Source organism: Nesoenas mayeri (genome assembly GCF_963082525.1).
Source record: "Nesoenas mayeri genome assembly, chromosome: 14".
Classification (NCBI taxonomy): Eukaryota; Metazoa; Chordata; class Aves; order Columbiformes; family Columbidae; genus Nesoenas; species Nesoenas mayeri.
In genome coordinates this window covers 546,277-559,811 of record NC_137556.1, presented here as the reverse complement: position 1 = coordinate 559,811, position 13,535 = coordinate 546,277, and the positions used below count along the sequence as shown (strand labels likewise).

Here is a 13,535-nt window from a genome sequence, read left to right as displayed (position 1 = left end):
ATAATTATTTAAACCTTGCCGAAAAGCACAACCATAAATTCATTTCGGTGTCCTTAGCTGAGCAGCCTGGCAGTCAGAGGACTGCCCTACAAATCGTTTCACTGTGACGTGCAATCAGCCAGAGTGAAGCCAATCACCGTTCCAGTCATTGCTGTTGTGCATTAAACAACGCCCCAGCAGAAGAAAAGGCCGCCCCGGCAGCGCGGGGAGGGCCGGACCGCGCCAGAACCGCAGCCCGGCCCCGCGTGTCTGCGCGCCTCGCAGCGCGCGCCCGCTTGAGGGACGCGGCGCTCGCCCCGCTGTGCGGCGCGGGACCGGCGGGTCTCCCCGGCAGATGCTGGCGCTGCGGCCGCCGAGAGGCCCTGCAGACAGCCCGGGGCAACGATCTGAATTCAGAATCACGCTGCAACCTGAAATCTGGAGAACAGTAAGGAAGGATGACAAGATGCCGGTGTCCGTGAGCCGGCACGAGGAGGGCTGGTGGCAGCGCGCGGACGGGTGCCGGGCCCGCGGGTCCGGGGCTGGGACACTGCCCTGGAAACCAGCGGAGGGCGCTGACCGGCGCGGCGCGCAGCTGCCGAGGGGAGGAAAAGGGCCACTCGCTTTGGACCCAGGGAACCCAGGAGCTTGGGCGGATTTGAGAGTAAATCCAAGCCACAGCATTTCAAACGTCCTTCCTGTGTGCAACAACAGCTGCGTCACAAGAAATGGTCCTCGAAAAGTTGTGAAGATCTGAACGTTGGGAAGGTCTGCAGCTTGCAGTGCTCCACGGAGAGCGCTCTTCCCGCAGCAGCAGCTCTGCCCGTGGCGCGGCACACTGGAGCCAGCGGCGTCGAGCCACCCGGCACGGGGCGGCTGCGCATGGGTGGGGGGACCCCAAAACTGGGTACCCAGCTGGCCCAACAGGCGCTCTGTTGGCACCACCGCAGCCACGGATCCCTGCAGCTGGCTCAGGTTCAGGTTTCCCTGGAGGGATCCAGCCCCGTGCCCCGGGAGCGCGGCCCGCGGTGCCCCCAGCCCGGGGGGATTGGAACCAGCCGGGGCTGGCGGGTCCTGGGCTGCAGCAGCCCCGGTGTCCCCTGAGCACGTCCAGGGGCTGCGGCTCCTCTGTCCCTTCTCCTACCTGCACTCCTGGAGCCCACTCTGCTGGTTAATTAGTGACGGTGTCCCTGCAATCAGCACATTGCATTACTAGAAATCAGATGTTAAGGAAATCTAGGGGAAGCACGTGTTATGCGCAATAAATGGTACTATTTCCAAAAGCCACATCCTGCCAGCCAATTTGTCAAAATCACTCGCATTTTGCAGCTCACAATGAATCGCCCTTGCGAGAGTCGCGGTCCGAGGATTGCTGGCTGAACTGCTTCGGGAAAACACAGCGGAGGGTACGGGGGCTGCGCGTGGCACCGGGGGCTGTCCCGAGCACGGAACGGGCCTCGGGCTGCTCCTGCCCGCCCGCCCCCGGTGAGCTGCCGAGGCAGCCTGAGCCGGGCACACGAGAAGGGCACGAGGGGCGCAGGGGGCGGACACGCAGCCCCGCGGTGCGGGCGGAGCGGGACTGCCGTGTCCCAGCTCGTTTAACCCCTGCCGCCGGAACGAGCTGATCCTCGCGGTGCTGGGGAGGGAGCGGAATGCGGCTCCCGGCTGCACGGCCCGTCCCCGCGGGGCAGAGCTGGCGCTTCTCCCAGCCCGGGAGGGGCCCGGCCAGCGGGGACGATTCCTGGTCCCGCTGCTGCTGCCCGCCGGGTTCGGGGCCGGAGGGGCTGGGGACGCGCTGGGACGGGGCGGGACGGGGCGGGACGCGCTGGGACGGGGCGGGACGGGCTGGGACGTGGGGGGCCCCGGTCACCCACCCAGCTGTCACAAACCCTCACAGCACCAGCGACATCAAACAAAACGTGAATAAAGAAACAAGCAGCAGGATAAACCCCGTCAGCGCCCGTTTCGCTCAGCGCCGCCGCGAGGGCCCCGGTGGGCCCGGTGACTTTTATTGTTTCGGAGAAGCCGGCTCTTCTCCGGCGGAGCTGCGGGCGGGAGCGGCGCTGTCCCCCTGTCCCGCTGTCCCTCTGTCCCTCTGTCCCTCTGTCCCCCTGTCCCCCTGTCCCCCTGTCCCTCTGTCCCTCTGTCCCCCTGTCCCCCTGTCCCTCTGTCCCATTGTCCCGCTGTCCCTCTGTCCCCCTGTCCCCCTGTCCCCCTGTCCCTCTGTCCCGGCTCCGCGCGGGGTCGCGCTGCGGCACGTGCGCTCCAGCGCCAGGGGCTCGCGGGGCGCTCGCGGCTCGTGACGTCAGCGGCACCGCCGAGCTCGCGCGCTCTGCAGCGGCCTCGCACACAGCGCCGCCCTGCGGCCGCGGGGCAGGCACCGCACCAGCTCCCCATTGGCCGTCCGCACCCTCTGCCGCGCTCGCTCATTGGCTGCTGACGGGTAACAGGGCGTTGCCCCACCCTCGTGCTTCGCCATTGGCTGCTGCTCGAACTCCGCCCCCGGTGACGTACCGGGACGCTTCAGATGTGGGTTGTGTGGTCGGGAGCGCGCCCCAGGCGCGGGCGGTGATTGGTGCATTGGCGCACGCGGTGCCGCCGCTGATTGGGTGTAGCTCCTGTCCTTTTTTTTTTTTTTCCCTACGGCCTGTTCCGTCCTGCGCGAGGCCACTTCCGGTTCTTTCTGCGGGTTACGCCTCACGTGACCCGAGTCGCAAGCGGCGCGGGACGCCCGCGCTCAGCCAATCCCGGCGCGTCTGGCTTCCCTCATTCAAAGTCGGCGGGCGCGTCGGCCAATTGCAGGGCGCACCGCCCCCGCGTGCGCTGACGGGCGTGTGGGGCGGCCAATGGGCCGCGGCGGGGCCTGGCCGGGGCGGCAGCGGCTGCGCTCGGCGGCGCTGCGAGGCGGAGATGGCGGAGCGGGGCGGCGGCGGCGGCGGCGCGGGGGCCGGCGGCGGCGAGGGGGAGGCGGCGGCGGAGCGGTACGGCAGCGAGCTCAGGTACCGCGCGGCGGGCGCGGGCTCTGCCGGGGCCGCGGCCTGGCCCGGAGCGGCCTTCCCGCAGCGCTGCCCGCGGGCCCGGCCTGCGCCGGCGGGGGAGCGGGCCAGGCCGAGCTGGGGTTGGGGCCGGGCCGGGCCGGGCCGGGGCCGGGCCGGGGTTGGGGCCGGGCCGGCGGGCGGGGCGGGGCGGGGCGGGCGGCCTGGCGGGAGCTGCTCTCGCCGCCTCCATTTGCTGTGGCCGCGTGCGGCGGCGCTGGGCCGGGTCCCGGGCCGGGCGCGGAGCGGGGCGGCCGTTCCCCTCTCGTCCCCGCTCTCCCTCGGGCCGTCGCAGCTCCGCGGGGCTCGGGGCTCGGGGCGCGGGGCGCAGCGGGGCGGCGTGCGCCGGTTCCGGGGCGGAGCGCGGCTTCCCTGTGCCCGAGCGCGGCGGCCCGAGGCTGGGCCGGGAACGCGGAGCCGTGCGCGCCCAGAGCGGCGCTCGTGGTCAGGGTGGCGCGGCCCGGGCCGGCGCGGCGCGGCGGGCAGCGCGGTGTGGGCCGGCTGCGCCCGGCCGGCCCGTCCCAGCTCCGGGCTGTTTGTTCCCGTGAGTGGAAACTGACAGCGGAGCACTAATACAGTTGGATTCCGAAGAGAAGAAACGTGAAGCAGTTGCACACTTAACTTTATTCAATGTTGATTTTTCCCCACACCCTTTTGATTTTTGTTGGGGTTTTTCCCTGTTCAGTGTGAGAATTTGATTTCCTGCAGCTAAGCAGCAGATGAAAACGAGCTTGGTTTCCCTTTGCCCCCTCCGCAGGATGGCTCAGCAGCAGGCGCTGAGGTTTCGCGGCCCGGCTCCCCCGCCCAATGCAGTCATGAGGGGCCCGCCGCCGCTCATGCGACCACCGCCGCCTTTTGGGATGATGCGGGGTCCCCCTCCACCGCCTCGCCCCCCCTTCGGGCGCCCTCCATTTGATCCGAACATGCCTCCGATGCCGCCTCCGGGAGGGATCCCTCCGCCAATGGGACCTCCACACTTACAGGTAAAGAATGGGACATTCTCTTGGTTTGTTGAGTCGGGATTTAGAGGTTTCTCTCATTTGTTTTCACACGTGGAAATAATGAGAGACATTCAAATGGATGAAAAAATAGCAGGACATGGAGGAAACGTACGGCTTCTGTATGGTGTTATAAAACTAATGCGTACCTGTGGTAGGTAAACACAACCTCTCTTGCTCCTGGAGGCAATTCTGCATTGCTTGGTTGTGCAGTTGGGTGTGCTCACCAGCAGAGTCGTTACTGAAGCCTGGCGTGGTGTGGGTGCCCTGTGGCCGTGCAGAATGCAGGATGGGGCTGTGCTGGGGTTTCTGGGCACCTTGCAGCAGGCACGGGAGGGACGTGTACGCCTCTGGGCTGATCTGAGCTGTGCCGGCGCGCAGGGGGTGCGCACAGTCTGCCGGGGGGCTGCAGCCGTGTCCCGCGTGGCTCCAGCGTGAGCCGCTCCTGCCATGAGTGGTTATTGTGGTCACCGGGGCTGGCTGGGTGGGCAGGCAGCAACTTTGGGAAGTGGGTGTGTAATCAGGGAGGTGCGTGTTGTTCCAGCACTCGGTTCGGGAGGATGTGTCCTTAGTAGAGCCCCAGGAGTTGTCAACACAATGATAACATTTTAACATCTTGGAAAAATATCTTGAGGGTGTTTGACTGGCGCACCTGCAGGTGGCCCTTATGCTGACATCAGTTTACTCTTGACAGAGGGACAACGCTCTTCATCTTACGTTTATTGTTGTGTTTTGTTATTTTTAAAACTGAAGATCATTCCTAGCACTTCCAGGGGTAGCGCGAGCCTCTTGGGCTTGAGTACGGTAGATCTCAGTCCGTATTTCATGGTGATGTAAGCTTAAGTTCTTCTGCCTAGTTTTCAGAGGTTCAGGGAGTTGGAAAGGTACGACACGTTTGTGAGTAAGAAACGTCAGTGCTGTGGAGTGTATTTTAAAATGCGGGGCTGTGGGCACGATGGACAGTGTGCTGCCGTGGGCCGTTTCCTGGTGCTTTAGGCCCGGCTTTGTGCTGGTTTTCAGCAGCGGGGCTGCGGCAGCGTTGCCCACGCTGCTCCCGCTGCAGGTTCAGCGCACGGCGCTGCACAGCGGCTGAGAACAAAGACCTAAGTTTAATTTTGTGTGCTGTTACCATCCTGAGCACGAGATTTCAAGAAGAACCAGCGTGTGTTGTCCATAGCAGTTTTCCCTCCACCTTCTCGAAGGTAAAGGTGCTATTAGAACCTGGGGTGCTCAGGGAGCTGTGCGGGAGCTGTTCATCACCCTGGTTCTCAGCCGAACCAAAGTCCTGCAGAGCTGCAGCCTGAAACAGCCCGTGTGCGGGATGTGGACAGCCCCGCTCCCCTCTCTGTCCCCTTTCCTCTGCACTCAGCACCAGGGGCCATGTTCCATGGTGTGTTTCCATGTTCAGCCTACATTTATTTACAACTATTTCCACCTACTGTGCCCTTCCTCTGGTGCTTTCTGATTCATGGCTGAATTTTTCATGCAGTGTCAGCACTGTGCTCTGCTCCGCACCAAATATTTGTTTTTTAGCTTCTCATCCTGCTCCTGCTGTGAGGGGAGACGCGGCGCTGGCAGTGCTGTGGTGGCAATGGAGGCGAGGGTGCGGTGGAGCAGGGCCAGGGTGTTGTGGGCCCCTCGGTGCTCCCAGCGCCGCTCTGCGACCCTCCAGCCCCTTTTTGGGACAGCAGCAACAGCAGGACAGACATGAGCTCGCTGGGTTCTTGTTACAGGTTGTAGAGCAGTGAAGAGAAAGAGCTCGTGGCCGGCTGGAGGAGCTGTGGAGAATCAGCAAGGAAGGAAAGAAAGGCTATAGTGACCTTAGTGGCTTTTTTGTTTGTCTGTGTGCTCTTGACTTCCTTTACAAGAGTATTTAACAGAAATCAGAGTTGGTACATGAATTTTAAAAGCAGTTTAAAATATTTCTCTTAGAGCAGAAGTGTTGGTCCTGGGGAAATTTCTGGAAGCGCGCAGGGGCAGCTGGAGAGCGCGGACGTGGCCGGTGCCCGAGGCGGCCGGGCGAGCGCCGCCCTGGAGTGGGGCAGCTCGGGCCCAGTCCCCGGTTCCCGTGACGCAGTGTGCTGCGCGGTCGCAGCTCGCGGGGCCCAGTCCTGCGTGTGCGGGCTGCGAGGCTGGGCGGGGCGCGCCAGGAGCTGTTCTGGCCTTGCCGTTGTGGAGGGGAAGCTTTTGACTCACGAGTTCAGCTCGAACTGGAGTGATGGAGATAATTGGGTCAGCTGTAGGTGTATGCAGAATTAAGCTAAAGAACTCGGTGGATTTTATCGACTCATTTTTAGAGGGAGAGGCTCACTATACTTGTTACGCACAGGAAATTTCAGGACAGTCCAAATAGGCAGGTAGAATAAAATAACTGAATGTACCTTGAATTGGAAAGCAGGCATTCAGGCTTTTGGGTACCAGTGCTGCATGGGGCAGTGCTGGATTTCTTATGATGATGTAATCATGAAGATGTCATTTGATGGTTATATTAGTTTTTTCTTAAATTCACACCAGTAGAATTTTAGTTAATGGGAAATCGCGAGGTGTAGTGGATTGTATGAAATCTGCTGCTCTGCTATGCTGATAAATTGGAAGCTTACTTGTAATTGATTTTAATGTGCGTATTTCTTCACTGGCAGGGTCTCTGTGTAGCCGGTGTGTCTGATCCGCAGCTGGGAGGTCCGAGGGGCGGCTCTTCAGGAGCAGCTCTTCCATTCTCTCTCACATTGGGATATTTTCTCCTTTTCAGGAGAGCAGTTTTCTCTCACCCCACTTCTTTTCGTGCCCCTTTTCCTGCTGTTGACGTTTTTGTTGGCATCTCGGATGTGAAGCTCTTGCTGCAGCTGCTCTGCCGGAGTTGGTGGCTTGTCAGGAGGTGCCACCTCTGGGCTGGTGGCATCAGATTGTTAAAGAAGCTCTTGGGACTGGGAGAATTAGCCTTGGTCTAGTTGTGCTGTCTGGTGCTCTGAGAAAGGAAAGCTCTGCTTATGATGGTCGTTCTTGTTGTTACATCTCTAGAGACCGCCGTTCATGCCTCCTCCCATGGGCAGCATGCCACCGCCTCCGGGTATGATGTTCCCTCCAGGGATGCCACCCGTCACCGCCCCGGGGACACCGGCGATGCCCCCGGCTGAGGAGATCTGGGTGGAAAACAAAACTCCAGATGGGAAGGTGAGCTGGTGACCAGAGCAGCGAGGGGACGGGTGTTTGCTGCCCTGGGAGCGTTGTCATGTACAGTCTTGTGCTGTGGTAAAATCCTGCGCCCCTGTCTGTCCTCTTATTAGTTATTTTTACAACAGGAGGAACTGGACCGTTTGTAAATGGTTCTCCTGCAGATAAGCAGTTGTTTGATGTGACATTCTTAAATCGTAGGTGTATTTCTATAACGCGCGGACACGCGAGTCGGCGTGGAGCAAGCCGGACGGGGTGAAGGTGATCCAGCAGTCGGAGCTGACGCCGATGCTGGCGGCGCAGGCACAGGCCGTGGGCGCCTCCACACCCACCACCAGCAGCCCCGCGGCCGCAGCCTCCCCGTCCACCTCCTCCAGCACGCCGGCCTCCTCCACCTCCACCACCACCGCCGCCACCTCGGGCTCGCAGACCATCTCCAGTGAGTACCGGCGCGGCTCGGGGGCGCTGCCGGGGGGGTACCGCACCGGGAACTGGGTCTCCAGGAGGAAGCTGTTTGCACAGGCAGTGGAGTATGAGTCTAGAGTACAGTGTTTAATCCAGAAGAACACGCAAACATTCCCCCACCAGTCTGAAAGTTACTCCATCAGAGCAGCACTGAATCGGGATGCAGCCTTTGTCTTTAGGTCTTTGTAGATTTTTCTTCTGCTGTTATCACGTAATCCCAAAGCTATTATTCATCCCTTTCCCTTTAAGTAAAGCTAAATTGTTTTTAAAGGTATGTCAGAAGCAAAGTTAATTTGAGGTAGGAGTTAGAGTTGTTTCCAAAGTGGCCTCTGTTGCTGCAGAGGCTGGATCTTGGTGTGCTGCTGCTGGGCAGCACAGAATTGCCTGGGTAAGGGACAGAATTCTGCTGGTGTGTTACTTTTATTAGTACTATTCTCCTGATTTAAGGCTCATTTGCTAGAGCTGCAGGAAAGAGGAAAAAGAAAGTCATTAGAGCCATTATAGTTGCCTCAGACCTTGGAATAATAGTCTGAAGATCACTGCTATTTATGTGGGCTGAGCCTTTGCTTTTAAGGCTTTTCCAACTGAGGGAACCTCCAGAGGAAAGAGGACTGAGCTGAGGCAGCGTGCACGTAGCGTACGGTTATACCGAGTATCTGCACACAACACAAACAGGACGATTTATCCTGTGCTTGGGCGTACATGTGTTCACAAAGTGCCTCAGAGCATCTGGAGGCGCAGCTGCCGTGCCCTGTGTGTGCCAGCACGGGGGTCCGTGCAGTGCAGGGCCACGGGCTCCGGTGCTGCCGCGGCCCCGCAGCTCCGGTTGCGCAGTGGGGATCAGTGGCTGCAGCGGCCCAGGGAGCGTGCAGAGCAGGAGCAGCTGCTGCACTGCTGCAGCTCCAGCTGTAGTGTCTAGTGCATCTCCTGCAATTATTTAATGTGCTTCCTGTAACGGGTGATACAAGTCATGCTTAACTCACCGTTTAACCCAAACTTTATGGCTCTGTGTATGAAAGGGAGTCAGATCTACGCACCCCAAATGATGTGTTCAGTTAACTCTGGAGGGAGGACAGATCCTTAGAGCAACAAATACTTTGTATTGCTCAAAGCATTTTAGGACTTTTATTTAGTTTGGAAGGTAACTGAATACTGCGTTCAGCTACTTTGTTGAAACATGGTGTAACTGAAGGACTCTGGTGAGTGGCAGGAACGAGGCAGGAGGTGAACTTGGGCATCTGGCTAACGGCGGCTCAGAGAACCAGCCCTGCAGCTGCGGTAGCGCTGTGTGCACCTTCTCTGAGCAGGATTTCCTAATATCGGACGCTGAGAGTCTGTTCCACTTCTGCCTGTTCTACCCGCTGAACTTTGCTTTAAGAACTGTTACTGTTACTGTCTGTGCCTAGATGATAAAATTCTGTCATTTAAAATAATTGTATAACTCCCAGACTTGGCCTGTAAAAACCCTGGGACTTCTGGCTGAGCTTCGTTCTTGTCTGGTACTGATTTGCCTCAGGTCTTACAACAAATCGCATACTGACTGTCTGCTCTGTTTCCCTACATTTTAGGCAGTGCTAAGAACTTGCACCCTTCCTGAAACACAAATCAAAAATCTTTATTTAAGTATATGTTAATGCTGGTATGTTATTGGGAATGCTTCTGGTAGTCATTAAATACTAGAGACAATGCACATGTATGTGTCCGTATATAACGCAGTTATAAGTTGGTGTGATTTCTCTTTTGCTATTAGCTCGCTTTCACAGCAGCTCCTGCGCCACTGAATCCCGCAGTGACCACTGTCAGGGCCGCTGATGAGCCAGGCGGTCTGGTTCCTGCTCAGCAGTGCTTTACTGCACAGCACCGTTCATTCTTGGTGCGGTGCTGACTGCGGCCATGCTGCAAGACTACAGAATGGGATGCTAGTAGCGCATTTTCCCACTGGGAGGCACTGAAGACCAGGAAAGCTCTTGCAGCTTCTGAACAAAAGCACTTACTTTCCCTTTCCTTGCTTATTTCCACATTTTTAATTGACGTTTTTCCATTCTTGGCTCACAGTTGATAAGCACAGTTTTAGACACTGTCATGCACACGCTCTGCCATTATTGTTAAAAAGCAGAACCTGTGTTCATTTAATGTAAGAACGATCTTTTCCCATTTGATACAGAGGCTGCTTGTCCTTGGTACGCCCTTGCTACTGCTGTACCGACTTGTCAGCTGTCAAGAGTGGGCCAAAGTAAAATTGGAAATTGACTTTCTGTGTGAATATTTAATGCTACAGAGAAGGCAAAGTGGTTTTTGTCTAAGGGTGTCTTCTGCTGATGATACATATCTAAGCATATCTGCTGATATAAGGTCTGTTGGGAAACAGAGCCAGTATGTTTGCAGCAAGTGTATTGTAGCGTGTAAGATACAAGGTGTTCTTTGTTTTTTTTTATCAGCACCCACCACACAAGACCAGAGCCCGAGCTCGGGTGTTTCAGTTGCCACCCCATCAGTCAGTGTTTCAACCTCTGCTCCTTCTGCTACACCTGTGCAGACTGTTCCCCAGCCAGTCCCACAGACATTGCCTCCTGCAGTGCCTCATGCAGTGCCGCAGCCAACTGCAGCAATTCCTGCTTTTCCACCAGTAATGGTACCTCCATTCCGTGTCCCCCTTCCCGGCATGCCTATTCCACTTCCAGGTAAATTGGCAAACTGTGATTGTCGTGTCCGCTACATGTCCATGTTGTCGATTTGTTTGCACTCATGTGTCCACTGTGTACGGAACTTGCCTGAATCCTCTCCACTCAGAGTATTTTCCAAAGAATTCAGGGTTAGCAGACAGACTTTTTAATAACAAAGAAAACGAAATTTTTTTGACTTCTGGTTCTTTGATATGGGAAAACAGCTGCGTTTAAACATGTAAACCTTTTCCTCTTAGACGATAGGAAAAGATAAGAATTGCGCTAAACACTTCTTAGTCTCATGGCACGTGTCTTATCTTGTCATCCTATTAAAAAAAAAAGAGAGAGAGGTGCTGGACAGGATCCATATGTGACTGAGAACATTGTAGCACTGTATTTCACTAATTGCAATATTGCCATGATTTTTTTCTACTTGCTAGATTTAGAGCTCAAGTCTCGTCCATAAATATTTATTAGGACATGGATTATGGCCAAAATAAATTCAAATGAACGGATGTATTTGTAAGCAGAAAAGATTACCATTCGAGGCGCTACCCCAAATGGCGCTGGGTGTTCCCAGTTCTCTTGGTTTGCAGCTCTCAAGTACGATGCTGAATGCAGGTGCAAAACGCTGAGGTGTTAGTGCAGGACCATAACGAGGGCATGCAAGACGTTAGGGTGTTATTTGTAGGCTTTAGATGTCGAAACCATGCAGAGGAAGTGTCAGATGGCAGCCCACTGGTGCCTGGTAAATCACATTTTCTTAAGTTTTTGTAAAATATTTAGATCTGTAAGGAACCAGCTTTGGGCTGGCCACATTTTGGACTCAGCAACTTGTAATTGCTGCAGAGGTTTTCCAAAGCGGTCAGTAAGGCTGCTCATTGATTAATTACCATCTCAGCTGAGTTCCCACCCCAGTGCAGAAGTAATGAGTGGTTTTTCAGTGTGCAGCAGCACTGAATGCGCACCCGGAGCTGCCGCTGTGCTGCTGCAGGGGCTGCGCTTGCACGGGGTACCCGCGGTGTCCGCCCAGGGCCGGGCAGCAGCAGCAGCGTCCTGGGTGGGCTCAGTGCAGGCCGAGCAAGGCGCTGGGCCCGCGGCCCCGGCACCGATCCTGCGCAGACGGAGGACACCCTGCGCCCGTCCGGTGCGCTGGGCCAGGAGCAATCCCGCAGAACGCTGCCTGGGTAGAGGATGTAAGCGCAAAGTAGTTAACATGGGTATTAGTCCTGCTAACTAGGAGAGAGGATCAGCTTGGAGTTGCCTCTGCTTTTAGGATAGTCCTCTAAAATAACTGGGCAAAGCTACTTTAATCTGTAATTTGCTTGAAAAGGAAACTCATTTTAAGACAGGAAGAAAATACTATTCTGAACATGATGTTCAAAGCTGGACAAAACCTGGGTGAAGGACAGAGGGAGAGTTCCGATGTCTGTGTATTTGCGAGGCGTGGAAGGACAGGACGGGTTCAGCCCTCACGCCGGGTGGGTGTCCTCAGCTGCCCGTTCCGACGCCCAGCGAGGGATCAGCAGGGAGTCTGTAGCGCCGTGGAGGGATTTAACCACCCGCTCAGCTGTCAGGGAACACGTGGGTGTCCAGAACAGCAGAGAAGGGTGCTGGTGAAACTGGATTTACTGGGCTGTGCGCTGGCCTTGGGTTTTTTCAGTCAAAAAGTAGTGCAACGCAGAAGGAAAAACAGTGCAACAACGTCCATCTTCTCCTCCTTAAACTCATTTTTGAAAACAATTATTGTCAGGAATTTCCCGGTAGCAGCTGTAGATCTGCCCCCCCTGCCCTCCCAGTGACTGGAGCCGATGGGCCGAGCCCGGGGCACACGGGAGCGAACCGCAGCCAGGCCTGCGCCGCCCCCAACGGCCGAATCACGTCAGTCCGGCTGGAGGTGGTTCTGATGCTTTATACACGCTGTAAAAGAAAGGAAACCTTTAAAATATTTGACAGCAACAGGAAACTGAAGAGAAGTGAAGATGCCTTCATGGCAGCGTAGGTGAAGCCAGAAAGGCTCGTTTCTGGTGCTGACGGCAGCAGGCGCAGGGTCAGCCAGTTTGCCCCCGGTAGCAGAGACAGAGCTGTGAACACGCCATCGACACATGATTTCAAATTTAATCTCTGTATTACACTGTAGTAAGATGGAACAATGGAAGAGTTGATTAATGATATCTCATAATCTCAGATCTTAAAAAGTAAGTCTGCTTTCTCTTAATTCATGCGTTCAAAGTTAGTTGTGTGTTGGGAGTGACCTCGGCAGAGGAAACAGCTCGGGTGTTTGCGGGGTCATGTCTGCGCTGCAGCGTCTCTGATTCCGCGGGCCCGCAGATGCCGTTATTCATGCTGACCCACTTGGAACACATGCTGTAACTTCCTTAACAAAACGAATTGTCAGATTCATTTCCAAGTACGTAACATGAAGCCCCCCCCAAATTTAGACAAATGCTTCATTCAGTGCTGTTTGAGTCAATGTTTTTGTGTCTCAATTCTATTTTTTACGAAATTAGTTTTGGATTCTATAATTGAAATTATTATTAAAGAACATTACAATTCTGTCTTGTCACAAATATTTTTTAAAATAAATTGGCAGTATTTTTTTTACGCTTTCCATACTAGATCTGTAATGGAGAAAAATATAAATGACTTTGGTTATAAACACAGGGGTTTAATTTCACTTGGCACTGGAGGATTTGCAGCCTCAGCTGACGGAACTGAAGCCGTTTAAGGTGCAGCCTCTGGAGCGTTTCAGTTTCCGAGTGCCCAGACCGGCCGGTTTCCTTCCATGCCCTCAGCGCAGGTTTTTGGAGGCGCGTTCCCTTACCCCTGTCTAATTTCCTACTGAATTTTGCGTCTAATTGAAGAGGATTAGACGCTTCCCTCTTTGTGGCCTTTCTGTGTCGTTTCCTAACGAGCCCGAGAGCAGAGCAGTGCATGACGATGCCTTTTTGAGCGCTAGCAACGCTGCTTTTAGAGCATTTTTCAGCTCGTGACAGCCTTGATAATGAAAACTAAAGATGATGCTTGCTGCCCCTGCCCTAGTGCAGCCTTGTGTCCTTCTGTTTGCAGCTTCATTGCTTTTCCTTCCTCTTCCCCCTTCTTTCGCCTTCAGCCTTTCCGTAACGCCCTCAGCTTTCCCCCGGCTTTGGCCCCGGCTTTGGCCCTGCCGCGCCTTGCTGGGCTGGGCTCAGGCCTGTCCCGCGGCTGCCCCGCGGCCGCAGCGG

At 55.9% G+C, this 13,535-nt stretch overlaps 1 protein-coding gene across 6 annotated transcripts in view; it reads left to right on the top strand.

Annotated features, from left to right (window-relative positions):
• The first annotated feature begins 2,472 nt into the window (after nt 1-2,472).
• TCERG1 (transcription elongation regulator 1) overlaps nt 2,473-13,535 on the top strand; it is a 29,402-nt gene continuing 18,339 nt past the window's right edge. For 4 of the 6 annotated variants that reach the window (XM_080353246.1, XM_080353245.1, XM_080353243.1 and 1 more), the window contains exons 1-5: nt 2,473-2,978; nt 3,772-3,997; nt 7,031-7,183; nt 7,385-7,622; nt 10,087-10,329. In XM_080353246.1, the coding sequence (XP_080209372.1) occupies nt 2,890-2,978; nt 3,772-3,997; nt 7,031-7,183; nt 7,385-7,622; nt 10,087-10,329 (949 nt within the window). In that variant the 5' untranslated portion in view covers nt 2,473-2,889. The remainder of the gene's footprint in view (nt 2,979-3,771; nt 3,998-7,030; nt 7,184-7,384; nt 7,623-10,086; nt 10,330-13,535) is intronic. The other 2 variants (XM_080353244.1, XM_080353247.1) reach the window with 2 other exon arrangements.